The 25,543-nt window shown below is 39.9% G+C and overlaps 1 protein-coding gene across 3 annotated transcripts in view; it reads left to right on the top strand.

The window, feature by feature from the left end:
• CHN2 (chimerin 2) overlaps nucleotides 1-25,543 on the top strand; it is a 163,333-nt gene that overhangs the window by 36,079 nt on the left and 101,711 nt on the right. The window contains exon 1 of one of the 3 annotated variants that reach the window (XM_037384162.1): nucleotides 17,962-18,098. The exons of the other annotated variants lie outside the window; for them this stretch is intronic. Coding sequence (XP_037240059.1) covers nucleotides 17,973-18,098 — 126 coding nt within the window. The 5' untranslated portion in view covers nucleotides 17,962-17,972. Of the gene's footprint in view, nucleotides 1-17,961; nucleotides 18,099-25,543 lie in introns of those variants that run through there. 3 annotated transcript variants of the gene reach the window in all.

Below are 25,543 nucleotides of genomic sequence, written 5' to 3'. Positions count from 1 at the left end.
AGAGTTTAGCAACAGATTTTGAAGGTAGCATCTGAATGCAGTGAGGGGCACTACGGCTTTACTACATTAGGCATCTTGTTTTGTAAGGCTGTTGATGACAAAATACTGGTGTTTTGATTTATGCTAGAAAGTTTCTTATAACACAGACACAACTAACAAAAAAAAAACCCACCAAAAACAAAAAAGAAAGAAAATAGCACCATATCCAAGAGGAAAAAGCTACATGGAATACCTTGGCATTTGCTGGAATGTTTGTTCCTTCTTTCTTGCTGAAAAGAGAAAGCTTTCAAAACAAATTTGAAAGCATGGATTAAGATGTGTACCCCATGTATGTTTCCTACTAGTTTAGTAGCAGAATGTATAATAGTAGTAATAGTATATATAGTAGTAATTGTACAATGTAAATAAATTCTAAAGAGAAAATCCTCCATAATGAAAAGAATTTTCAGAAACTTACTCAGTTTATTGAAATTTAATTATCAGAATTAATTATTAGCTCCGGAAGAGTCAAATGTTCCAGATTTGCTATTTTAGAAAGATGTCAAGAAGTATAGAAATCGTATAAAACTAGAAATCTTGGGTAGTAGAAAAGCATATATTTTTAACAATATTCAGGGCAATTTATAAAATACTGGAATCCAAGGCAAACACATCGGCTTTAGCCAATAATTTGCATTATTATTATTAAAATCTGCTTCGAATACTGTGTAGTGGAACACTTAGCATTTCCTACTTCTGACTCTTGCTTAGCGGTGGTCACAGCAGTAGCTGGTGAAGCCCGTCAGGAAATGATCGTGTGCAGCCCCACGTGCTTTCACTCCCCTTAAACTTCGTTTGCATCCTGTTTTTCAAACAGCTAATGAATCAATGCCTCGCAGAAAAACAGAACTTGGAAAGCATGGTATTTTAGCGTTGTTTAAAAATATTTTAACATACATGTCTCTTCTCTGGGACTGGTAAAGCTTTTGACTTGCCATGTCTTACAGCCTGATGTTTTATTGCCATACTGCCCAAAATATTTGAGAGAGAATTGGGAACCTCATGAGATAATCACTGAACAAACCACCGTTTACCTCTTCAGAAAGCGTTATTCATTCTTAGTCTACATCCTGTGTAGTACAGAATACTTTTGTTGGCAGAAGTGATCGTCAGACTGCAGGATGTTAAAACGCCATTTTTAAATATTACCCTTTTTATGCAATTTCTTGCTTCCATTTGCTCTCTGCTCAGCAAAACCACCTGGGTGTGACCTGCACAGTGTGGCTTCAGTCAGTCCTAATTCTTCTGCTGAGGAAAAAGATTATTTACCAGATGGTTCATGTTTGTCAAGAATGCAACCGAAACCAAAGAATACGTTGAGATTTCTGCTCATGTGCAAGCTGTGTATTATTCCCCCATGGAATACATGACTTTTCTGTGTTAAGATGCTATTTAGACGTGGCTCCTGTGCTGTCTGGACTCCAGGAGGGACTGTGGATGGCAGGAGGAGATTTAGGAGTGCAGGTAATGCACGTCAGAACCATTCACAGATACCATTGCAAACAAAGTACATAAAATACTGAGTTGGATCTCCACTGACAGAAAAGGCAGAAGGTGTGTGGAAAGCTGCAGTCATCATTGGCACCCTCAGAATTAGAATGAGGTTGAAGATCTGCTGGTTTAGGCAAGCTGTCTAGTCCACAAGGGTGGTATTTGGGTTTTGGCCTTACCATTTTTTGGCAAATGTAGTCTTGGGAAAAATGTTAGTTGAGCTTGATGTAATTAGGTAACTTCGTGTATAAATAAAATACAGTGATTTCTGAGAACATTTATGCGATAGCAAGTTTAAATGCTGTTAGAGGACAAAAGGCCAAGATAAGTTGTTATAATTGCCCAGGAAGAGGTTGTTACAGCATTGTGGAGACCCCAGGGCTCTCCAGAAATCTTCATGCTGAAGCAACCTTCCCACATACGATCTAGGTAGACCTACAGTTGTCGAATAGGTCAGCAATTCATATGGAAGCTGATGGGATGTAAAGAACAATTTTTATCTTGTTTTGGAAAGGAGATGATCCTAGAGACATTGTGAAGAAGTAGAGCTTCATGAACACTGCTTGGACAAGGGAAAGGAACAGAAAGTGCCTCCAGCTTTTTTAACTTAATTGGTAGAGTGGTGGGTGACACTGGAAGATGCCAAAAGGTATAGAGAAGAGAGAGTTTAAGAGACGAGGAGTTTCACATTTCAAAATAAAAGGTCCTTTCTGAAGATTAATTGTCTTTTAGGACCTGTTAGAACTGGCTGTGTTAAAGACTCTATCTTTCTTTTAGTGAAATAAGGTCTGAATGTTTTATACAATAACATAATTTGCATGCTGTGGAAAGTGATTTTTGTGTTACATGTATTTATTCCGTAAGTTCAGACAGGTGCCTTAAGGAACGAGGTTGGTATAATCAACTTGAAAATTAACAAAATTTTCAGCAGGGAGGGGCTGCTGATGCAACCTTAAAATGACAGTTTAGAACTTTTTTAGTAAGAATTCAGAATTAATCACATATATCCTACTCTACGTGTTGCTAGAAAGGTACTTTGTTGTATACTGCTATAAATTTGGCAGAAGGAAATCAGTGGTTGCCCATCGCTGTGCAGATGCCTCAGCACCACTCCCAGCTTGATCAAACATTCCAGATTCAATAACCCAACTCAGAACAGTCTGGCACAGACTCATCCTTTGTTGAGGGAAGATTTACTGATGGACTTGCTCACTGTTTTGGGGAATGTGAAGCCAAAACAGTATAACTATCACGGGTCTCTTGCACAAGGTGCCCAGACCATGACAAATCCCCAGCTGCTATTAAGTGATTTTCTTTATTGGACCTGAGAAGTGGAAAAAATTGTTTCATTCTTGGTTTAAAATTTAAAATCTGGGTAATCTGTATTATAGTAATTTGTCAAAACTGGGTCACACAAATTCTGGTTTACCCCTTCATACGGTGTTACTGCAGAAATCAGGCTTTTGTTTCTCACCCTACTTGCAGTGCAGTCAGAACACTTTCTAAAACAGATTGACTTCTAGTTTCATGTCCCTGTGCAATTATAATTTACATTTAAGTCTATAATTTGTTGTCTAATGTCGATTATAAGGAAGCAAGACTTGACTATATGACTTTGAGAGATCAGAAGTGTAAGGTGGTGTGAAGTAACTGACCCAGAGCTATCAATTGCATTTTTATCATGCTTCCTATGGTTTTTGTTTATGCTGCACATGAAGATTTTTAATAGGAGGCTTGATTCTGAAAGCAATGGAGCATATCAACAATGAAATAATTGTTTTAAGAGACACTGTAAAGACTGATAGTCCCAAATTTTACCTACATGTTTTTTGTTTACTTTATGGGCTTAATGCTAGTCTAGACCTGCCTCTAATGCTGCTAGCTTCAAAGCTTCGTAGGTACAAGAGGAGCCTCCCTCTGCTTTTTTTTCCTGCGGCAGTGTGGTTGTTTGAAGCTGCTCTTTGTTTTCAGTCTGTAACATCATAACGTTAGTCTGCATATAACACAGTCATTCAAGTTCTTTCAACTCTGTGTAGTAATCACATTTATGAGAATGTTGTTATGGTTGTAGGCAAAATGTTCATTGATAGTGTAAGGGGATGTTGTTACCGTACCTGTAACTTTCAAATCACCTCTTTTCAAGAAACTTGAGTGGTGGAGAGTGTCCCCAGAAATTCAAAATGCCTGAAATAGAAGATTGAAAACATTCTGGAGAATGTAATTGAGCATACTTTGATAGTGTGGGCATCCAAGGTGAGGCAGTTGGCAAGCCTGCAGTGATTCTGTTGCATGGGTGTTTTGAGTAACAAAGCCGTTGAACTTTTAGGGTCATCAGCATGCAACGAAGAACTTCAGTGCTAAGCACTGAGTGTATATGGAGATCTTCCTTTGACGAAAAGGAGATGAAAAGTTGACATAAAGCACTGACTTCATCAATAAGTGATGATTACTGTATCCTAACTTTAGGTTAGCAGCTTGGTACTCTGTTAACACCTGGTTGGAAGTTTCTAAAGCTGAAAAGTTAGGACTCAAAATATCTTTTGAAAACAGCTGAAGTCCTAGCTAACCTCAAATGTATGGTGCTAAGCCCTAGTGCTTGAGAAGTGTGAACAGTCAGCATTGTGCTGATGCTGACAGCAGGACAGAATTTGGAGAAGACCTCATTTTCAATACTTGATACCCGAACACAAGTATTTGTATGTATTTTGCTAAGCAAACACTCATTCTTTATAACAGAAGATTTTGGGTGAAAGATTTGCATGTTGCTTTTCCTTTTATTCGGTTCCAAGTTCTAATTTGTTCTTAAATGTCTCACTGTCTGATTCAGAGAGGCTGTTCTGTCATAGGATGTTGACTTTGTATCTGACTGTGATAAGAGTCGCTTACTGTTAATAATGAGGTGTAGGCTAGACAGTATATAGAATACCATTTAAATTTATATCTGCTTACCGTATCTTCATTGCCCAAACAAAAATAAATAAATAATACATCAGGAACCTGGCAATTTCTAACCATGAGTAACATGGCTGGGAGGTTAATTGCAGGCTTAGGCATGAATATGCAAAGGCAGACATGATTCACAATTGCAGGTATAAAAGGACAATGAATGAAGTCTTTGGCTAAATGTACAGTTATGCCAGTGCAGCCTGGCACCAGAGAGGATGAATGTAATACTTCCTCATTAGGCAATCATCATGATCAAGAACAAGTTGTTCCATGAGCAGAACTGCAATGAACCCTGGTTTCCTATGGGTTCGTAACATACCCACTCTGCTACATGACTTCACCTCCTCTCCATGTGCTTCACCCCAATATCTGCAGCTGAGTCCCCATGGTCTTCAGTGCTCCCTTGCCTCAAAACAACCTCCTGTGTTCTCCCCCCCAGCAACATTTCCTCTCCCCCTCATGCTCCCCTACCTGCCAGCTAGGCTGAAGGCAGTATGCAGTGCTCTTAAATTGAACAAACCAAACTCTTAAATCCCTGCTGTGGTTTTTCTTGCATCGGTAAGCCACAAATTTTACCTTCATTCTTGAGAATGCAGCTGATAAAATGTAAGGGTAACTTTAAGACACTATTTAGTTGGGGGGGGGGGGAAATTAAGATGTTCAAAATCTGAATTTGGACTGAAATTTTGCAGCTTGGAACCATGTTTTGTATCTATTGGACTGTGCGTTTTCAGTGGCTTTTAACAATCTCTAGTCCTTAAGATGCAGAGCGGCCCTCGACTAACTCCTGATTAACTCTCACCAACTTAGGAGGAAAGTGAAAAGTTATCCTTTCTATCAATTATATATTTATCGATGGGTGTTCAGGTTTTACCACTTCTTTGGTAACTTGTTCCCTTTGCTACATGATTAGGAAAGTTCATTTAATATGCATGTGTTGGACAATATGAGTGGTGCACTCTTATGGTTTTGTGACCAGAAGAATTTGCAAAATGCTTATTTGCAAGGTGACAGAGTACTAAGATCAATCTGGACAGTCTTCCCACTTTTAGCTGTACTAGCACTTCACAGTAAATCTATAATGAAAGGTATGGCACTGGCTGTATTTGCTGTTGTTTCAGTGCACCACCATTGCATTTCTCTCTCTCCCTGGATTTGCTTTATATTCCATGACAGTTGAGTCACTTGGTGAGTGTCGATGAGCTCTGCTGTTTTTTTGTGGCTTTTCAAATAGCCTGAGCAATGAAAAGAGCTGGCATGAAACAGGACATTGGCCCTAGTTTTGCTGCTTTGCTGATTTGCTGCAGATTTTTTTCAATGTAATTTCAATATGAAACAGATTATAGCGCGGTGATCTGAATAGGTTTGAAAAGTAATATGACATTTACCACAAAGTACTTGTGAAGAATGAAGACTGAACTGGGTTTATGGCTGTTTGAGTTGCAGAGGAATGAAGCTTTGATCAATAATCTTCAAGTGCACAAAATTGCTGCTGGTGTCTATAGTGGATGTACATAATGAGGAAGACAAGGCAGCCGTATGGATCAGCGTGCTCATTTGAACAAGCTGAGCCAGTCCAAAAAAACACTGAAGCAGTTTCTGCTTTAAAGGGTGATCTCTGATTGACTGTCAGAATGGGGTTACAGTGCTCCAGCAAGCAGTGACTGGTATTTTGTTGAGGGGTGATAGTGATAAATGCAACTCGAGAGAGGCTGTGACAAAATGAGCTCGTGAACTCTGAGAACACGTACGTAGTGCAGTACCCACCAGGAGCAGATCGATGACTTACAGTGGGCATGTCACTGGTGGAGGTGGTACCAGTGTACTGTGCCAGTCCCCCTCATCTCCTTCAAAAAAGAGACTGGAAAAGTTGTATAAGGTTGACAGCAAATGAGACGGACATCAGAATGATGCGGGACCAGAGTACTGAATGTGTTTGATACAGTGAAGGTAAAAAACACATTGGGCTCATTTTATCAAAAAGGAGTTTGAGGGAGAGCTTGATTACAGCGTGCAAATTCCTCCACAGAGAGGAGATAGGGAGTGCTAAAGGCTTTTTAAAATTTAATTTAGTGGAAAATTAATCAGAAACAGAAACCAGATAAAGTTGAAGTAGAAATAAGGTGCTCGATTTGACATGAGAAAGGGTGAATGAGTGAGGGAGATGGTGCAGCCACTGTCCTTGGATTCCTCCAAGTCAACACTAACTGCTTTTCAGAAAGGTGCATTTTCATAAAATGTTAGTAAAAATAAGGGTGTGGTATATAGGACATTATAGTCTCAGGCATGGTGTCCTGTGAAACTTAATAAAATGCCTGGATCACTTCGGCTGAAGACACTAATATAGCGATTAATCCACAAGAAGCCTGAAATACTTCGTTGGATAAGGTCATGGTGAGAATTAGTCGCAAACTTATTTCAGCGTAACCATTTCCATTTGTCTTTTAAACCTCTCATCATCTCACAATACTTTAATTTTATAGCAGCATTACTAATTGGTACATACATGATAAGTTAAAAGACTAGTAGGCAAACAGTGCTGAAGACCCAAGAGAGGAAGGGTGAAATACTGTTGTATTTACAATTCACAATAGTTACTTTTCTTAAATTGAATGAGTGGCAGTGGGTTTGTGGATGCAGAGCAAAGTGGATGATGCCATTTTCCTGAAAGTTTATGGCTTTAGGTGTATCTCAGGATTGGAGAAGGGAAAGCAGGAGGGAGATGGGTTTTTCAAATGCGTTAGACAACATTTCAAAAGGTATTTTAGGATTAGGTGATTACAGAATTAAAACTGATGATTGTTAGAATGACTGTAAGAACTTTTTTAAATGTTGCTGTTTGAGTTCATTTTCTTCTGAAGGAGGATTTTGGGAAAGCTTATTGGACTTTGAGGTGTAAAATGATAAAATTTACTGTTTTTAGGAGTGAGGAAGCCTCTTTGGTAGCAGTGCCAGGTCAGAGTGATTTTTAAAATATAACTTAACATTTTGTTACTGGTAGGGTTGGGTTTTTTTGCTCAGCTGTAATGCCTTTTCCTTTCTTGAAAAGGAGTTGCAAGGAAAGGTCAATTGAGGGAGTAAAGCTGATGCCTGCTGGGAGGGGGACATAGCTTGGCATACAAAATACCTTGTCATTAGGACCCTCCCCAGAAGGATCTGAATGCTGTAATTAAAAGCAATGCTGTATTTTTGTATGCAGCTTCAGTTCGGGTAAGTGCTAAGTACCCTTAATTTTAACCGCACTCAGATCTGAAAATGATCGGCCGTGGGGGGAATTCACGGTCTTACACGTTCTGGGCCCTGTACCTTGCCGGTCTTTTAATGACATAGACTCTGCGTCTTGACCTCTGTGCCTTGCACACTGATCTCTACAAAAGGACTAAAAGGCTGTTCTATTTAATAGAAAAGATGTAGCAAGAAACACTAGATGGGTCTGAAAGGAGAGAGCTGTCAGTAATACGTGGGATTTGATTCAAGATCAGGTACGGTGCTCTAGTATTTTATTTTCTCTGTTTCTTTCGTGCTCCAGATGTTGTACTGTGTTAAGCACCGAGTGAAGTGGCACGTCATTGTTCTTATTTGTGCCATCCTAACCATTTAAAGCTAAGTTTGGGTCAGGAATGAGAGTAATCTTCTGTTTCCTTCCCTGTCATTAGCGTGGCTTTGAGCGCTGAATGCTTTTCAGGAGAGTTAGGCATTTCCTTTTGTTTTCCTCCCTGGCAGAGTGGAATAAGCTACAGTCCAGTGAAATTTATTTCACTGAAGCTTTTCTCTTGGAAAATAAAATAAAAGCTGTGCCACAAGTCCAGCCCCAAGTATCCAGCCTGGGGAAAGGTCAGTGTTTTGCTGATGTTTTTATGGGATCTAATGGGTTGTGTGGCAGTTCTGTTCTCCAGAGAGATCTTTGTGAGGGTAGCCTGACCTCCTGCAGACCTGGGACGGAGGAGAACATCTTCAGTAAATGGGTGTCACATGAGAGGAAGGAATAAAACTTCATTATTGTCACTGTTCAGTTCATCTGAGGAAAAAACATGTTCTGATATCAAAATCAGTGTTGCTAATTGTCGGTTTAGTGTCACCCTTCTCAACTTTCTTTGTTGAAGCATGTGCCCGCTAAAAAATGAGCAAATGTTCCTCTTGAAGGGAACTTCTTAAACTCAGGATTTAGAAACTAAAACAGTGATTTCCTGTCTCTCTGTCAAAAGAAATAATTTACTTACAATTCTGTTCCCATTTCCTACCTTTGTTTTAAAAATGGTCAAAAGAATTCTTACTTGAAATAAAAAGTATGGATACAGATAATTTTTGAGCAGAGCTACAGCACAGCCAACATCTAATTTATAAAACACAGATAGTGGGGCTGAGTTGCAGGAGGCTGTTGGATGTTTTCTTTATGTTAGATACGTTAAATTCCTTTGGCATATTTTTAGAGGTCCTACTGTTAACAGGAGCTTTGACTATGTAGCAACAGCAAAATATGTAGCAAAATTTTATATTCTGGACTGGAAATTAACTATCCTGTGGTGATTTCACATAAATTAAAACTCTTCAGGGGCAAATTTTGCACTCCCCTGAAATCAGTTTGTGTGTGTATTCATGCAGGGATTGAAATTGATTCCGTGAGATATTTTCTCTATCAGCATTCTCTTAATTCATGTGGGCAATAGGATTTCAGTTTTAGACAAATGAAAGTGCAACCTTGCTCTGAGCTATATTGATAAAGTCATGCATATACATATGTGTGTTGTGCGTCTCCTTTGTGCACAGAGACCTCTTCATATCTTTGGATGAAAAATTCTTGACTTCAGAATAATTGCCCTTCCAAAAGTCTGAAAAATTTAGTTAAGCAATATTTTTATCTAGTATTTCGTTTTTATCTTTTCTTCCAGCGCACAGTCACATAGCAGATTCAGTGCTGTCGAGGTAGAGATAAAAACCCTCTCAAAACCTCCCCTGTGATGGACCGGTTGTCATACCGTTCTGAAATTTCTTCTTCCCTATGGTAGGAGTGGAGGGATGTAGCTGTCTTGGGGGGGGGCGTGGAAGAGAGTTTTATTCCATCCATCTTACACAGGAATCAAACACACCTGGAAGCATCTCTCTAGACTGATAATTAAAGTAGCCTAAATGACTAGCTGAGACTAGATGCACAACTTCTACATGGCTGAGACAAATCCTTGGAAACGTTTCATTATGCCCCTCTGTCCAGGTGTCTTTGGGCAATCAGGCCTGATGGAGGGACCAAACCAGTTTGTCTCAGCAGCTTGCCAGTAATTGGTGAGTTTGTGTCCGAATGTCCCAATGCACAGGTATGTCTTAAGGGTGGTAGAGACTGGATCAGATCAATCTGTTCTAAGTAAGCATAAATGACATGCCAGCCTGACCCAATCATTTCTTTGGCAGATTCAGGCAGAAGAAGATAATGCTGATCTTATCTCCTTTGGAAAGAATATACCAAGCCCTGCATCCTGTGGTATCTCTGACTTACTCTTTGTGGCTCTCGACAGGCTTTCAGCCACTGGATTACCTCTGCCAGTGCCACACCATCAGAAGCCATTAGCTGAAGTTTAGGCTGTTCTTACCTCTTCATTCACCATCATGACACCAGTTTATTAGCCCTGCACTCTGTGTACCTATGTGCATTGCGTCTTGACTAATTAGCTGTTTAAATCTTGTTAATCAGCTTCTAAACTGCTTTTATGGGAGACTTTTGGCTGAGATGTTGACTGTCCAGCAGGGCTGGCATTTCTGCTTGGATGTAGCATGATGAATTTTGAACTCCTGGTGAGTTTCCCTGTTTGAGAAATGCAGTATGTGTCAGTGAGCTGGACCTGCCTGGTTGGTTGGAAATCAGGGGGAAAAAAAAGAAAAAAAAAAAGAGGACAAGACATGAAATTTCTTGCAGCTGTTTGTAGAGCCACTGCTGGGAGGTGAGGAAGGTAGAGAGTTCTTGCTGTGCTCAGGGAGCAATCCTGGCAGAAGCCAAGAAGCGTGCAGCTACTTACATAGCAGCTATTGCCAACACTGAAACATGTTGCAGCTGTTTTTTCCAGCCCATCCTCAATTGCTTATCGTCTCTGCCTTGCTGGAAGTAACTTTTCTCAGATCTTCCCACAGATATCCTTGGTTAAGATGTTTCCTGACCTTGTTCCACCCAAAACAAGCTTGGTTAATTTGTGCAGCCTAAAAACCACGGCTTTGTTTAACCCTACCTGCTGCACTTCTGGGAGCTAAGACAGCTGGCAAAAGGGCTGTGCGAGGGAGGTGGGCAATCATCTTTTCATTGAATCGTAGACAAGTTGGTTGGAAGGGGCCTTTGGAGGTCTTGAATCAAAATCATTTCCAGCACTGTATCTGGTGAACCATGGCTTTGTCCAGCTTAGCCTTGAAGACCTCCAAGAACAGGCACTGCACCATCTCTCTGTGCAGCCTGTTCCACTGCTGCTGAATTTAGTTTAATCGTACTTGTCCACTCTGAACCATCCAAGCTGTAGTTTGTGATGTTTGCCAGGTGTTGCATCGTCTGCTGCTACTGAGGAGAGTTTGGGTCTGTCACTCCAGCTGCTCTTTAAGCAATGGTAGCCTACTATTAGACTGCCTCTTGGCCTCCCCTTTGCCCCATGAACAAAGCCCCGCTCCCTTAACCTCTCGTTGGGGGTAACGTGCCTTCTGTATGGTGTTTGTGTTACTCGTGAGGGAAGCACACCGTTGGCTCGTATTCAGTTTGGAGGGCACCGTGACCCCCAGGTCATGCCAGCAATGCTGCTATACGGCCAGTCAGTTCCCACCCTTGGGTGATGTATGGTGTTGGTCTGCCTCAGAGACTGCACCTGGCCCTTCTTGTAGAACATGATGAAGTTTCTGTTGTCCCAATCCTCAGTTTATCAAGGCTCTTCTGAACTGAATCTCTCAGGGTGAGGTTAAGCTAAATGGTAGTTTACCGTTGTCCACAAAGTTGCCGAGGGGTCTGCTTTATCACTGAAGTAATTGCTGAAGATATTGAACAATATCAGCCCACTATTGATGTCGGGGTATTGTGCTCGTTACCAGCTGCCAAGCAGTTGTAAGGCCATTGATTCTCACCCTTCAGGACTGGCAGTCCAACCAACCAGTTCTCAACTGACCCCGCAGTCTGTTCCTCTAGCCCGTACTTCCTCAACTCCCAAAGGAGTACAGGAGGGTCAGAGCGTCAAAAAAATTGAGAAGGCGAGGTATATTGCATCCACCTCTCTCTCCTCATCCACATAGCAGATCATTTTGTTACAGAAAGCAGTCAGCCTGTGTTGACTGGTTTTGACTGCCGCCTCGTCCTTCATGTGGCTGGAAGCGGACTCCAAGGAATGCGTGTCCTGCCCTGTCCAGGGACCAGCCTGTTGTTCTCTTGGTCCTCCTTCTCGCCTTTCTTAAAGTAAGCATAACATCAACATTTTTCTGGTTGCTGGGGACCTACCCTGATCGTGTACATTTTTTCATGCATCATGGCCACACAATCACATCAGCCAACTATTTTGGCACCCTTGGCTGAATCCCATCCAGCCCCAGGTATTTGAATAAATGAATCTATTTTGCTCATGAGTCCCTTACCAGTTACATCCATGCTGTCAGCTGCTCATCCCTTTCCCAAACCGTAGAGATAAATGCAGAGGTCTGGAAGCAAGCTTTTCAATATTGCCTGTTGGTGGGTTGTCTACCCTGTTCCTCTCTGAACCTGCATTTTCCCTGAACTTGCTTTTGTTGCCGGCATTGCTTGCAGAAGCCCTTCTTGTTTGGCCTTTGACCTTCCTGATGTTAACCCCCAGTGACCGAGCAGTGTGTTTATACTCCTTCTCTGTTGCCTTTTTAACCAGCAGAACTGCTTCTTGAGAGGTGTGCACTGCAGCTTGGGTGTTCGTTAAAGCACAGGGAATGGAGGTGCACAACAGTGTTCCTGTCGCTCTCCCTCCAGGGTAGAGGAGTGCCTGCTAAAGATACCATCTTAATATTTACATCATTTCAGTCACCTGCTTTTGTACACATGTAGCAGGTCATGAGAAACTATTACTTTCCATATCCCTGATGGCTATTTACAGTATGACTCATTTATCTCACCAGGCACTCTATTATAAATATGTATTATATTAGGATGCTGGTGTAAATGGCCGTGTTGTTCAGAAGAATTGTTCTAATTCAGCATAATACTTTTACAGTTATACTGCAGTGTTGCCGCTTTTAAAATTCAATGCAGTTCAGCAGTCATAAAATTGAAATATCGGAAGTGAACCTGTCTACAGTTTGTGGTTTTTTTACTCCATAGACCAAATAATGGCAGCTGGCCACATTCTGTATTTGAAGTTAAGAAAAAGCAATGCATACATAAAACTTTTCCCGTGGTTATTCTGTGTGGGTACTGATGTCTGCTGTGGGATTGTTTATGTCCAAAGCATTCCAGAGTGAGTGGGTATGATGTAGCTCTGACGGTGTCATGTGGGAAGGAGCCTCCTTCAGCTTGGTTGTCCCGCTCTCAAACTCTTCCCCTGAGCCAGTGTTGTTGCCCGTTGTTGGAAATGGTGCATTGGGTGAGATGGGCATTTGGTCTTCCCTTGGTCGTGTAACATTTTTGTTATTATGACTTTTATATTTTGATACTTTTAAGTTTCTCTTATACATACTTGGTTCGTGAATGTGAAAAGTACACTGTATTAGTAACTAGAATTTATCGGTAGGATGGATAATAAATATGCTGTGAAAGCTTTTTCAAGCCAAACTTTCAGCACATCTGTTTGTTTTGTAATGCATTAATGGCAGCACAAATGTCCGCTACTTCATTAATTGTATTTCTTATTCAAGCCAAAATGTCTTATTCCTAGGTTAGTTTCTAGTACCAGAGAGTAACAAAGGAGCAGTTGATTTTGACCTTAATTCAGTTTACTCAGTGAGACATCGGTGTGCAAGGTCTGCTGCACAATTGTAATTCAAAATTATGTTTCTTCTAAGAAAACATCTCAAAGGTCACAAGAGATACTTCTCAAAAGATTTGCAGTAACAGTTTGTTTGGAAGATGAAATTCCAAATCAGTAAACTGAATAACTATAGAGCGGAATTGGATATTAACAACTAACTTTAAAAGTGGGTAAGGTAGGCATGTCCTTTTCCCATTGAACAGGAAAAAAAAGCACACAACTTGGAAATCAGAAGAGAACCTAAACTGTACAGCTATTTGAGATGTGGTGTGGTTTTTTCTGGATAATTCTCTCTGGTCCCACCATACTTCGAGTTTTCTTTTTTTTGTTGTTTGCTGTAACTTTTGTTTCAAAAGTAACTTCAGTTACTTCCTGCACTTACCTGCTTCTTCATGGAGTTAGGGAGTACTTTGTTATTCATGAGGAACGAAATCAATCATCACTTTCTCATGTCATCTTGCATTGCATCAGCTTCCTTTTTCAGATGAAATGGATGGGTGTAGCTCTCTGGAGTCTAGGAGTGCTGTTTGCTGGCTTGGTTTTGGGTGGTGGTTGCTCAATAATAGCTTAAACATTTAAACATTGAGGTTAATTTATGTTTATCCATGCCAGTGCAAGACTTAAGAGTTTAAGCACCATTGAGGTAAATGGGCATTTTTACTGCAGTGATGTTGTACCATTATCCCTACAGTCATAATTGTAAAGATTTGCATTTTCAGTGGAGCTGGGTAAGGATTAAGAGCATAAGCAGGAGAGAGAGGTGGGTTGTAGAGGTATAACTGAGAGCATAATTTGTCCTGCCAGCATCCTATAATTGCTAATGATGCCTTAGAAGAAGTAAAAGAACTTGAGATTTTTGTTTGCAAGATTGCCAATTAATTTGTTTACTAGGGGGCTGAAGGAATATTTTATAGTATATGAGAGCTGCCATGTAGCATAAAATACCTTATCATTTCAACTTTACTTTTCAGTCTGGAGCCACATTCAATTTGGGTAGAATTAAAATTCTACTAAAACAGAAAAGCTGAGACTTTCTCCAGTGCACTGTATGGTCTCCTCCACTCTGATTTATTTCCCTGATGGCATAGGACTCTGCTACCTAAGTTAATACATTAATATTCATTGGGTACATCAGTATTGCACTGTTGGAGCCAATAAATTTTGGTTTAGTTTAAAGTCAGAGATGATATTTTATACATTATGTTAGCATACAGTTTTTATTAGCATATCAGACTGTGAAAGAGTGATGCATTGCAGTAAAAAGCCAAGTATTTCAAGTTAATTGCTATTCTATTAAGTAGAAGTGGTGGTTTCAGCTTAAAAGAGTGTAGAGAAATGTTTGGCTAATGAAAAGAGTGCTCAGAGTGATAATAACTGTTTGATGTAGTGAAGCTGCTGGCTGAAAATACTCACCTTAGTGGTCAGAACTGAAGGCCCTCAGAAGCAGGTGGTGAGATGGGCTAGTAGATGACTAGCCCAGCCTGCAGAAGCACTTCGGGATGAGCCCGAGAGGCAGAGGTGCCCGCTGAGGCCCTGTCCGCGCTACTAAAAATATATAAAGAAATAAATAGCCGCCAAGACAAACATTCAGCAGCAGTTTTGTCTGACCTGACCTGCTCTTTTTGTCCGGAACGAGTAGCGCGAGAGAGCAGAAACCACATTAAAGCGCTGGGTTGAAGGGCAGCTGGCAGGCGCAGGTGTGATCCAGCAGATCTCTGCCGGGTGGCTCTTCTCACAGGGGCCACGGCGGCAGCAGGGGGTCGAGGCAGGCTGTTCCCTTACCCCCTTTCCTTCTCTCCTGCTCAGCCTCCTGCTGTGCTTTGGGCAGCTGTGGAGCTTTCTGGGACATGCCACCCGGTGCAAGCACAGCCGCTCGAGCTCCTTCTTGATGTCCTTCCACATCCACACCCTACGGCTCCTTGCAGCTGAAATCAGAGTGGAGGCAGGGAATTCATCTCCCACTGCTTGCTACGGCAATCTTAGCCTGGAAATGGTGATGAAAAGCTCCTGAGACTCATTTCGACTCATAATGCAACAGCAGTTTTCATCCCTGTGTCCCTCTCCAACAACGTTCTCAACAGCTAAGACAGCTTTCTGTGCTGTTGAGAAAAGATGCTCCAGCTGCAGCACTGCAGCGCTGCGGGGCTGCTCCTGCTGGACTAGAAATATTTACTCCACTGAACTTTGCACTGAAGATTGGATTTGTTTACTTCTGTCTCCCTCTGTACCTTGCCCCTGCATTGTGCCAGTGTAGACAGCCACTTGGTTTTGAAACGTGCTCAGTTATTTGAGGCAGCAGAAGTATTTGCAATGATGTCTAAAATTCAGATTCAAACCGGGGTTCTGCTGCTGCATAAGGCTTGGGGCGAGGTGGCTCCATCCCCACAGGAAAGCTCAGAGGGGCTGGGAGACAGACTGTGGTTTGCTCTCACTTATGGGAATGGAGAGTAATACAAGGAGCATTTAGAAGCGTTAGAAATTTAACCTCAATTTAAAAAGTGCTGTCCTTTAATTGCAAACCCCATCCTTTGTCATTTCCAGATGTCAGGGTGCTCCCTCCCAATAAGTCCCTGAGCTGGGTCACTGGTTTGTCTTTTGTCTCGCTGGACCTGTGAAACTCTGAATAAAAAAATCACTGACTTATTTTGGAAGTCAGGGCTTGGAGGGAAGAAAATTTGCCAATTATTCCATATACTCTTTTATGAGAAACCGACTGGAACCTGAAGTGATTGAAGCAGTTGTAGTGAGTGTGTGAGATGGAGTAGACAGATCACACTTGTGAAAATAAAGACTGAATCCTAATGAGTGTATAAGGTAGAGAAATCTACATCTATATATGCTGGTAAATGTATATGAGCATATTCAGAAAAAAGTTGAGCTTCGGTGAACTTCTTCAGCCACGTTAGGATATAGCCACTGGAACGTATCCATTTTTAAATATGATTGCATACTGCTGGTGTTTGGTCAGGGCTGCTGTGCTTTATTTTTGTTATAGGTAAAGATTCAAGGTTATCTTCACAGTATTTATGGATGAAGGAATTGAACTTAATCTGGATTTGAATTAAAAAGTGTTTAATACTGCTTCTGGGCTGGGATTTTGGTAGTTTTTTAGCTTAGCTTTTAAGGAGGTTTTTTAATAGGGCTTTTTTTCATCAGGTTAGATATTTAGCTAGCAGAATCTATGTTCATCCACTGGATGGTTTGAGGAATATACTTTAGTAGTTCTGTAGGTCATTTTAGTCTTTACTACTATAGCAGTTCATGTGAATTCTGTTGTAGGACAATCTTTCTGTAGATCTGGACACGGCTGCAAAACTCAAGTGCCCCTTCAGTGGCAAGAGTTCTGGACTGTAAGGAATAAATCAGAGAATGGCTGGCTCTGGCTCATAGTGCATGAATAAAATAATTATAATTACAAAACAATTATAATTACAAAATAATTATAATTAATGAAGTGAAGTTGAGTATATTGTAGTCGCTGCTACTGAGCTTACTGAGAGAAGAGCATGAGAACCATCTACTGTTAACACCATGGCCGCTGGCATTTCTGAGCTCACGATGCTTATATATAATTCTGGACATCTCTTTGCCTGAAATAAATCACTCCCACCCTACTGAAATCAATGGAGCAATTGTAAGTTTTATAAATCAAATTTTGGCGCTCTGATATAAATTTTTTTATTGAGTTGGACTGTCATGGGGGTCTCTCTCAGCTGAAGGCTACATTCATTTTTTGCCTCCTAGGAGATGTTTCTTTAGTCCTGATTATGCTATTTTATTCCCACTTGTATTCACTTTTTGATAAATTTAATGCTAATACATATTTTGCAGCACTTTTAAAGTAAACCATGCAAGTATTTGTCACCCATTATTCAGAAAACAATGAAGATAGTTGTTTAGATACAGAATAAGTGGTGATGGAATGTAGTGCACCGGTCTAGGACGTGCAATAAGTAGTATGCCTGCTAGACAAACACTTCTGTACAGCAGCTGGAGCAGTCATGGCACAGCTCTGAAATCCTGGCTGGAACTGATGCAAAAAGATACCTGTACTTTGAAGGACATTACAAGTTAAAGTTGAATCTGTTTTAGGAGAAATCCTAAGAGCTGCAAAGGCTTTCTTCAGTGCTGGCATCAAACCATTTTGGCACCTAATCAGTCATCTCTTCCACTGTTATAAAACCACTGGAGCATTTTCAAGTGAGTGTTTTGAGATTAGCATTTGTACAAGGCTCTCCTGCTGTATCAAAAGTGCCTGCAATGCATTTCTTGGGGTGGTGTGATTTGCAGCTAATGATCATGAAGCACCACCTCATGTTGATGTTTCAGTTGTGGTTTTGCCCACGACCGCTGGGTTGTTAAATGGAAGCTCACATTTCAGGGCTCCCTTTAGCCAAGGGTTATGTCATTGTAAATTGTCTGCGGCAGAACTCGGCGTCCTCCTGAATTTCACTGTCTAATGGCACCAATCGTGTGTCTCGTCAACCTCATCAGATATACATGACTGCTTTCAGATCTGGCCTCCTCACTCCAGCAGGGACTGAGTTTTGGACCCTAATGAGTGAGAAGCTGGGAGGAAATGTGGTTCTTCTAGACAATAAATTAGTTTCAGAAAAGAAGCATTTCTCTATTGAAGATGTTTGCCATTTGGGGACTGTGGACCAGACTTTGCACAGCAGCGGTGTAAGTAAATTGACTGACATCAGATAAAATGAAAATCAAACTGCTGTGCAATAGGGTATAGGCATGTCTTTGAAAATACGATGAAGTCAGGTGCTGTTTTTCTGGTGCAGCTTAAGCAGGGAAGGATATGCTGAGGGTGAGCTGCAGTTTGCTCTTGAATAATTCACTCTTCAGCAGAAATAAGTTATTACAAAACCTTGATCCAGAATAATTTTATTATTTATGTGATGTGTCACTTCAATAAAAATGTAGCATAAATGTATTGAGGTTGGTTTTTTCTCATGCTCTCAGAAGGAACTAAATCCCCACCATTTTTCTTAACATTTATAAGCAAAGCTTCCTAATGTAATAATAAATCAGCTGAAGTTATCCCTAGTGTATATATGTGATTCTCTGTGCTTCTTAAATTTTGTGTGGTTTTAACACCATCTTCTGTTTTCTAGCTATCTTTGCGTTGCGTTCGGATAAAACTATTCTCTTAATAGTTACGGGAGGATGCTGTGACTGGTACTTATGACTGATATGGATAGCCCTCCTGTTACCCTTTTGCTTTTCCATCCCTTTTCCTTTTATCTGTTGGATGCTTGCCGCACACTATAATCAAGAGCACTTTTAGGTCAGCAACTGCTGTGTTTTATTTTTAAACTGTACTTGTTAGCAGTTGGACATAACTGATTTTGGGTTCCAAATGCTGCCATAATGGGAATATTTAATGATAATGAAATGCTTTGCTTCTGTCTCATTTGGAGTTCCACCTAATCTGACTAAGCAATCATCAGTTAGTAGGCAGATCTAAATGAAGTATTATTACTCTATAAAACCGTTTAAATGTGAATAGCCTTTTACTTAAGATGCGTAACGTTTTTTCCAACATTTGGTCTGTTAGGCAAAGTATATGCTGTAAAAGAAGCATTTACGGCTTGCTTGTAAAAATAAAATATAATATTGGTAAGTTAGCTGGGAGCTTGTAGGTATTCTAAAAAGATGACAAGGTAAGATAAGCAGTAGAGCTAAACCAAAATTGCTCTGAAGGTCTTTCTGAATAGCTGTCAGTTTTATGTTCTCGTAACACAATAATGGGCACTCCCAGGAGGTGAGTGTCTCATGGGATAATTATTCTTCTGAGGTTTAGATTGGTTTTGCTATGCCTTTTCCACAGATGGGTAAGACTGCTTTATAATTATTCTCCTCCTCTTTCGGTAGATTTTTCTAATGTAGAAATTAATAGAATTAATTTTGTATACACGCACTGTACTTAGGTTACCTAGCGTATTAATGAATTTCAAGCAATATTGAGTGCTATCAGATGGCAATAGTAAGTGGTCTGGTTAGATTTTATCTTACAAATTGGATTTAAGTCTCACTGTGCTTCCCTTTTGAGATATGTTTCTTCTTAATATTCAGGTCTATTTTCTGCTGTCATAAGCAGGCTTATTTACTCTTTCAGCCTGGTTTACCTTTAACTATCCTTGAAAGTAACACATGAAGTAAAAGTTTAAAATAAATGTATATTTTATAATTGTTGAATGTTTTTGTAGTTCCTGGTGCACAAAGCTGACACAGTTGCTCACTGTCTCTGTGAGCATCAAATAATGATGATATGAAGCAAAAACTTGGCAAAAACACAGCTTCATTTGGAGTGGCTTGTAGGGACAGCACACTGTCTCAGTCATTAGTTAGGAACCTTTGGTGTTGCCAACAAACCCACAGACAACCAGCAACCTCTGGATTCTCAAGAAAATCTGTATTTGGGGACGTTTAGCTACTAGGATGATCTGACAAACTCTGACAGGCTTTTTTGTATGATGCAACAAACACATAGGAAAAGCAGGAAAATCTTAAAAAAACCACCCACGTTTCACATGGATTGGTGTCTTTACAAGATGAAATATCCGTCCTAGCTCTTGTCGTGCCAGAGATGAGAGCATGAGCTCATCTTTTTACCCAGCTTTCCTGCCTCCCAAGAGGAAAGCAGAACTGCAGAGCGGTGGTTGCTACTAAGACTTGCACCAACTGGTGCTCAGCACCAACCCTTCCCTTTAACTTAAAAAAAAAATTCATCATACTGCTTTGGAGATTTGCCAGAGCTTTCCAAAATAAAGGCTTGAATTTGTTTTGTTCTCCCCTCTCTGTGCTCTGAAGTGACATTGGTCAGTTTTGAGCCTCAGCGTGTAGACATGCTCGTTCTTTGCGAATCAAAAAATACTTGAACATGAACCTTGTATTTTAGATGAAGACCTCTACGTTACCAAAGGAACGCAGCTCTCCTTAGTTTCGTTATTAGGAAGCAATTGATGGAAAGCATCTTATTTTGTGCCCATAGCTACTGATCTGCCAGCATACTGGTAGCTCCATACGTGCCCTGTGAGCTTAGACACAGGGATGAAATGGCTCCTGTAATTCTGCAGTGCCTTTAGCTGGGGCTCATCGTAAAGGCCGTGATTATGTCACACCACTTAAAGAATTCTGACTCATTTGCTCTTTAAAGGGGAGACAGTGCTGGGTCACGAAGACCAACTGCTGATTTTGGCCCACAGAAAAAAAAAAAAAAAGAGAGTATCTGACATCTAAACTTTTATCATTCAGCATATAAATCATAGTAGAAAGTGTACATGCTTATTGATAATGTATTAAATATTGGTTACTATTTAACTGCTGGAAGCTTATAGCAAACATATTTGCTAAGCTTTTGTTGAATACTGCTTCTTTTCCCTGTGCCTCTGCCATGAAATATACTAAATATTGTGCCAAAACCATAGCCTTATTCATAATTAATTGACCATACACTAAGTGTTTTAGTGGGATGAGTTAGAGGGTTTGTTCAAAATTGTGGCACCTGTGTGTATCTTTAAAAATAACTCCAAGGAAGAGGATTTTTTTTTTTTTCTTACTGTACTGATGTTATGATCAAAGATGTGATGGATGAGCTTTTAAGTACTGGCTTGACTGTCTTCTGAGTGTATCTGCAAGATAAGTGGGGCGTAATGGGGTAAGAAACAAATTTACTTTGTGATTGCTACAAGGGTGAAAAATAATTCCGGAAAAGTTACTGAGAAAAATCGTGCTTTCTCCTTCCTTTGCAATTTATTTATATAAAAATAACCACCCTATCTCTGATTATACAGAAGCAAAATCCATTTTTACGTGGGAATTACTGCTTTCATTTTATTTATTTATCACATAGAAAGAAGCTTCATGTGTTCTAAGACACTTAAATACAGTATTCTTGTGTCATATGCATCTTTGAAGTTTGCAAGGTAGGAAATCGGGATATTAGCCAGGCTGTAGTTGCCTTCTCCTTTGTACTTTATGGGGGGCTAAATTCTGTCCCTCCACTCAGTGCCACTGGAGACATTTGTATGTCTATCCTATGAGCACCAGTTTGGATTTTTTTTTTTTTTTTTGATTTGACGATGAAAATGTTAGAGAGACATGGGGTTTGCCTGATATGACATGCCATTAAACAGTGTTTCTCTAGGGAAAATGCAGTCAATGTTGCAAGCTGCAAAGCAAAATTGTCACCTGTTCCCAGGCTTTGAGATATTTTGCACAGCCCTGTTGGCTAGTTCGATGAAACTTGTGGAAGACCTAAGTGTATTTTAAATTTTGTAGTGTTTCGTACAAAGTATTTTGCAAATACGTGATACAGTAAGAACTCGTTATCAACTGTAAAAGTGCCAGGCTGTAGTAAAAAGCTCTCAGAAGAATTACAGACTTCCACAAGGCAATTAAAATTCCTCCTGAGTAAGGAAACAATACATAAACCATATTCTTCTGAGGGGAAATAGTTTTCATTATGGTTTTCTAGCATTTTAAATACTGGTAGTAACTCTTCTATTGCTAAAATTGCAGGGAGGAAAGCGTACTTACATAGACCTTTCTAAGACTTAAGAATCTTGTCAGCATAAGCACATTCTTGTGGAGCCGAATTTTAAGAAGATCCAAATTAATAACTGCAGGAACAACAGTACTGGGGGAGCCGTTACATGGTGGGTGGAAATATAAAAGACTTGTGAAGTGTTCGTCCATTTGCGTAGTGTATCTGAAGAGAAGGTGGGTGCTTATGTAATAGCTGACACTAGTTAATCAAAACTATTTTTTGAAAAGAGATAAATTGAAGCTACAGAAAGCAAACTTCACTGAAGATCCGGAAACCGAACTTCACATAAAAGAATAATCCAGTTGGCCTTGAATGTAATTGACACACATAAAACTGTTCGCCAAAGAATGGAGTTAAAAGAAAAATGTCATGGTTTTGTAGCAGGGGAAGTACACAGGTACAGGATTGCCTCTTATCCTGCAAGGCCTGATTATTTCAAATTTTATCAGAGAGCTGTGGGAATGATTAAAAAGCTTTGCAGGTGGGTGGTGTGTTCCCTGTTTTTCATATTTTCAATGTATAGAAGCAAATATTGCAGCAATGCTACAGGACCTGCAAAGAAAGCCAAAAAAAAGGTCTAATTATTTGCTAAACCTTTATTCTTCTGCAGGTCATTGTGGTGCTCTGGATGGCAGGGTCGTTCTTATCTCTGATGTGCAAGGCTTGAAATTGTGTTTAGGCCGCAGAGTTCATTGCGGTCCCTAGTACATGAGCAGCCCCTGTGCCAAGTACAACGGATTTTGTGATTTTTGTAAGTTACCGATGTAAATTCTCTGAATCACATGGCTTTGCCGAGTGAGGTGAATTACCGGGTTTCACTTGGTTCGGAGGCTGCAGTTGTACCCTTTAAAAATAATTCTGTTTCTCTATCCAGAGAAGCTGTTGGACAGCCTCCACAGTCACCTGCAGGAGGACTAGGACTACCTCATACCCTTGAAGAGTCAAAAGCAAACACTTGCACCCTTGCTTAGAGAGATGATAAAATGACCCATGTCAAAAATAACAGAGTTACCAAAAGCAATGATTTGGATTTTGCTAAAGGTTAATAAGTTTTCAGGGAATGTGCTGGCTCCTTTGACAAGCCAGATAAATGGGCATCATGTCAATGTATGAGTGCATTTCTGGAACAGGGAATGTGCTGAAACTACTTCAACATAAATGCTCTAATTGAAATACTTCACGGTGACCCTTTTAATGCCATTTTTTGGCATTATTACCGTTATTTCAGTCACGTGCTTTTTCATACAATGCGGGGACTGCTTTGCTGAGTCCAAGGATCATTGGCTGGAGGGTTGGGGGATGGGGTTTTAGGATGCAATAAGTAAATTACTGGAAATGCATTGCCACTTTTTGCACAGTGATAAAATTACTTCAGCGGAGCTATTCTCATATATGCCAACTGATTATCTGGTCTTGATTGTTAGCCAGGAACTAACTGGTCATTAGTTAGAAGCTAAAGTGTATCTGTGTAAGATAGCTGGTCTCCTAATGTGATGTGATTTAACTTATGTCATGTGTTTATTCCTACTAAAGAAATGTCAATGTCTCAGTCACGCAGAGCCCTGTTTGTACCATTTTAATGTCTTGTTACCTCTGGTGTATATATTAAAAGCATGAAAATGTAAAAGTAACCATGTTACATTTTAATTACACTGTCATTAGTGTTAAAATAGAGAACGGTAACAAGCATTGGGGCATAATTTTTAGTGACCAGATTAAATTTAATGGCAGCTATTAACTTAATCAGATTTTTGGCAATCAAGCATGAAGGAGATATTTTGTGATTTTTTTCATTGTCCACCTTTCTAGTTTTTAGACACAAACCTTTAATGACTTGCATGAGGAAATTCTTCATTGTTGCTCTGTAAACAAAATGTTTGAAAGCACCTGAATCATGGAGGATCTTAAGTGCCATCCAAGGTCAAATAGGTTCAGTGTGATTCGGCATTAAAAAGGAGCTACCTGCCTAACATTAGGCAGTGAGAATACCCCTCTACACTCTTAAATCTTACAGATTTCCTAGGAAATGTTTAAAGCATTGGGAATATTTGCATCAGCTTACTTAGACCCCTGTCACGTTCCTGGATTTGCTCTCTGGAAAAGCCTGTTTAATTCTATTTCTGGGCCCCCACGCAGTAGCCCTAAGAATGACTAGTCTCTTAAAGAGACTTCTAGAACTAGAATTATACAAATACCCTTCCCTTTTACACATCTCCTATGGCTATTGAGAGCCTTCCCTTTTCTTTCTCTTCACTTCCAAATTTTGAATGGTGTTTTCAAGGCTTTTAATTGTCTTTAAATCTGTGCAGAATAGAAAGGCAGATTTTTTTAATTAAATAGGATATTGCTCCAATTGGGTGGTCATAGCTGGTTGAATACCACTCACCAACTGTCAAACACAGCTCCTTAAGCTTTGGTCTACAAGTTTAGCTGTGGATTCAAATAATTTGCATCTCCTGTGATCTCTTGGGCCCTAATAATTAACTTATTTCACAGCTGTATTTTTTTTGATACTTGATGACTCCTGTAGATTATTAAATTGACTTATTTGCACAATCTTTCATCTGCATTTTAGTAAAACAGGTGTGTGCATTAAACAAAATTATCCATGGACTGGCCACCTGTCTATTAGTGGAGAGATACCGTTTTGAAATCTGAAGCAAAAGCAGGAGATAGCACAATTTGGAAAGGCTCTTGATTCATAGAACGGACAAAATGAACTACTTTTACAGCAGTGGCTTCTAATAGCAAGTTGATGGTAGGCAAAAGCAAAAGATCCAAAATAGCTGTCAGTTTATATTGTGATTATTAAAAGCTTACTGTTTCAGTCTAATTGCTATGCAAGAGACAACTCCACCCCTTTTGTGAGCATTTTTTGACATTTTAAATTATACAGTATTGCTGATTTTTTTTAAAAAAAAAAAGACAATAGCACAGTGGGAAGCACTCATCATCTGAATTAATACACCAATTATAAACTATGTTGCAAATAAACAATTTGATCATTTCTGTTTCTGTGCCCCATGCTGAAAGTTGAAGTGCCTCATTAAAACAAAAGCTGGAGTCACATTCCATATTTTAGCTGTCCATGTACCGATGACAATAAAGTTCAGCGATAAAGCTGGCAAATATGAGCAACTGTGCGTTCTGAATGAAACACTAAACAGAGCTTTTGACACACTGAAATGTTTCAACAGCTACCTCGCTAATTATTAACTGCAAGAGAATTAATTTTGCTCTTCAAAGAAACAGTGACTTTTCAGGGTTTAGAGAGGTGCTCATTTGACAGTATGATTTTTTTGCAACTTGAAAAATAAGAATGTTCTTTCTCAAAGTGTAGTCAGACATGTCTGCAAGGACAGTTACTGTATGTAATACAAGTAATCATAATGCCCAAAAGTATATGCCAAATTACAGTCAAACAGGAAAAAGTGCCTATTTAAAATAGTTTGCAAAATGACTGCAATGTGAGGTAGTTCTGCATACCTATATACATATATGCAAAATAAATGAAAATAGCCCTTCACCGTCCACATGATTAGCCATCAGGTAAGATGAAAATGAG

The sequence above is a fragment of the Falco rusticolus genome, chromosome 4, assembly GCF_015220075.1.
Source record: "Falco rusticolus isolate bFalRus1 chromosome 4, bFalRus1.pri, whole genome shotgun sequence".
NCBI lineage: Eukaryota > Metazoa > Chordata > Aves > Falconiformes > Falconidae > Falco > Falco rusticolus.
This window is presented reverse-complemented; position numbering and strand designations above follow the sequence as displayed.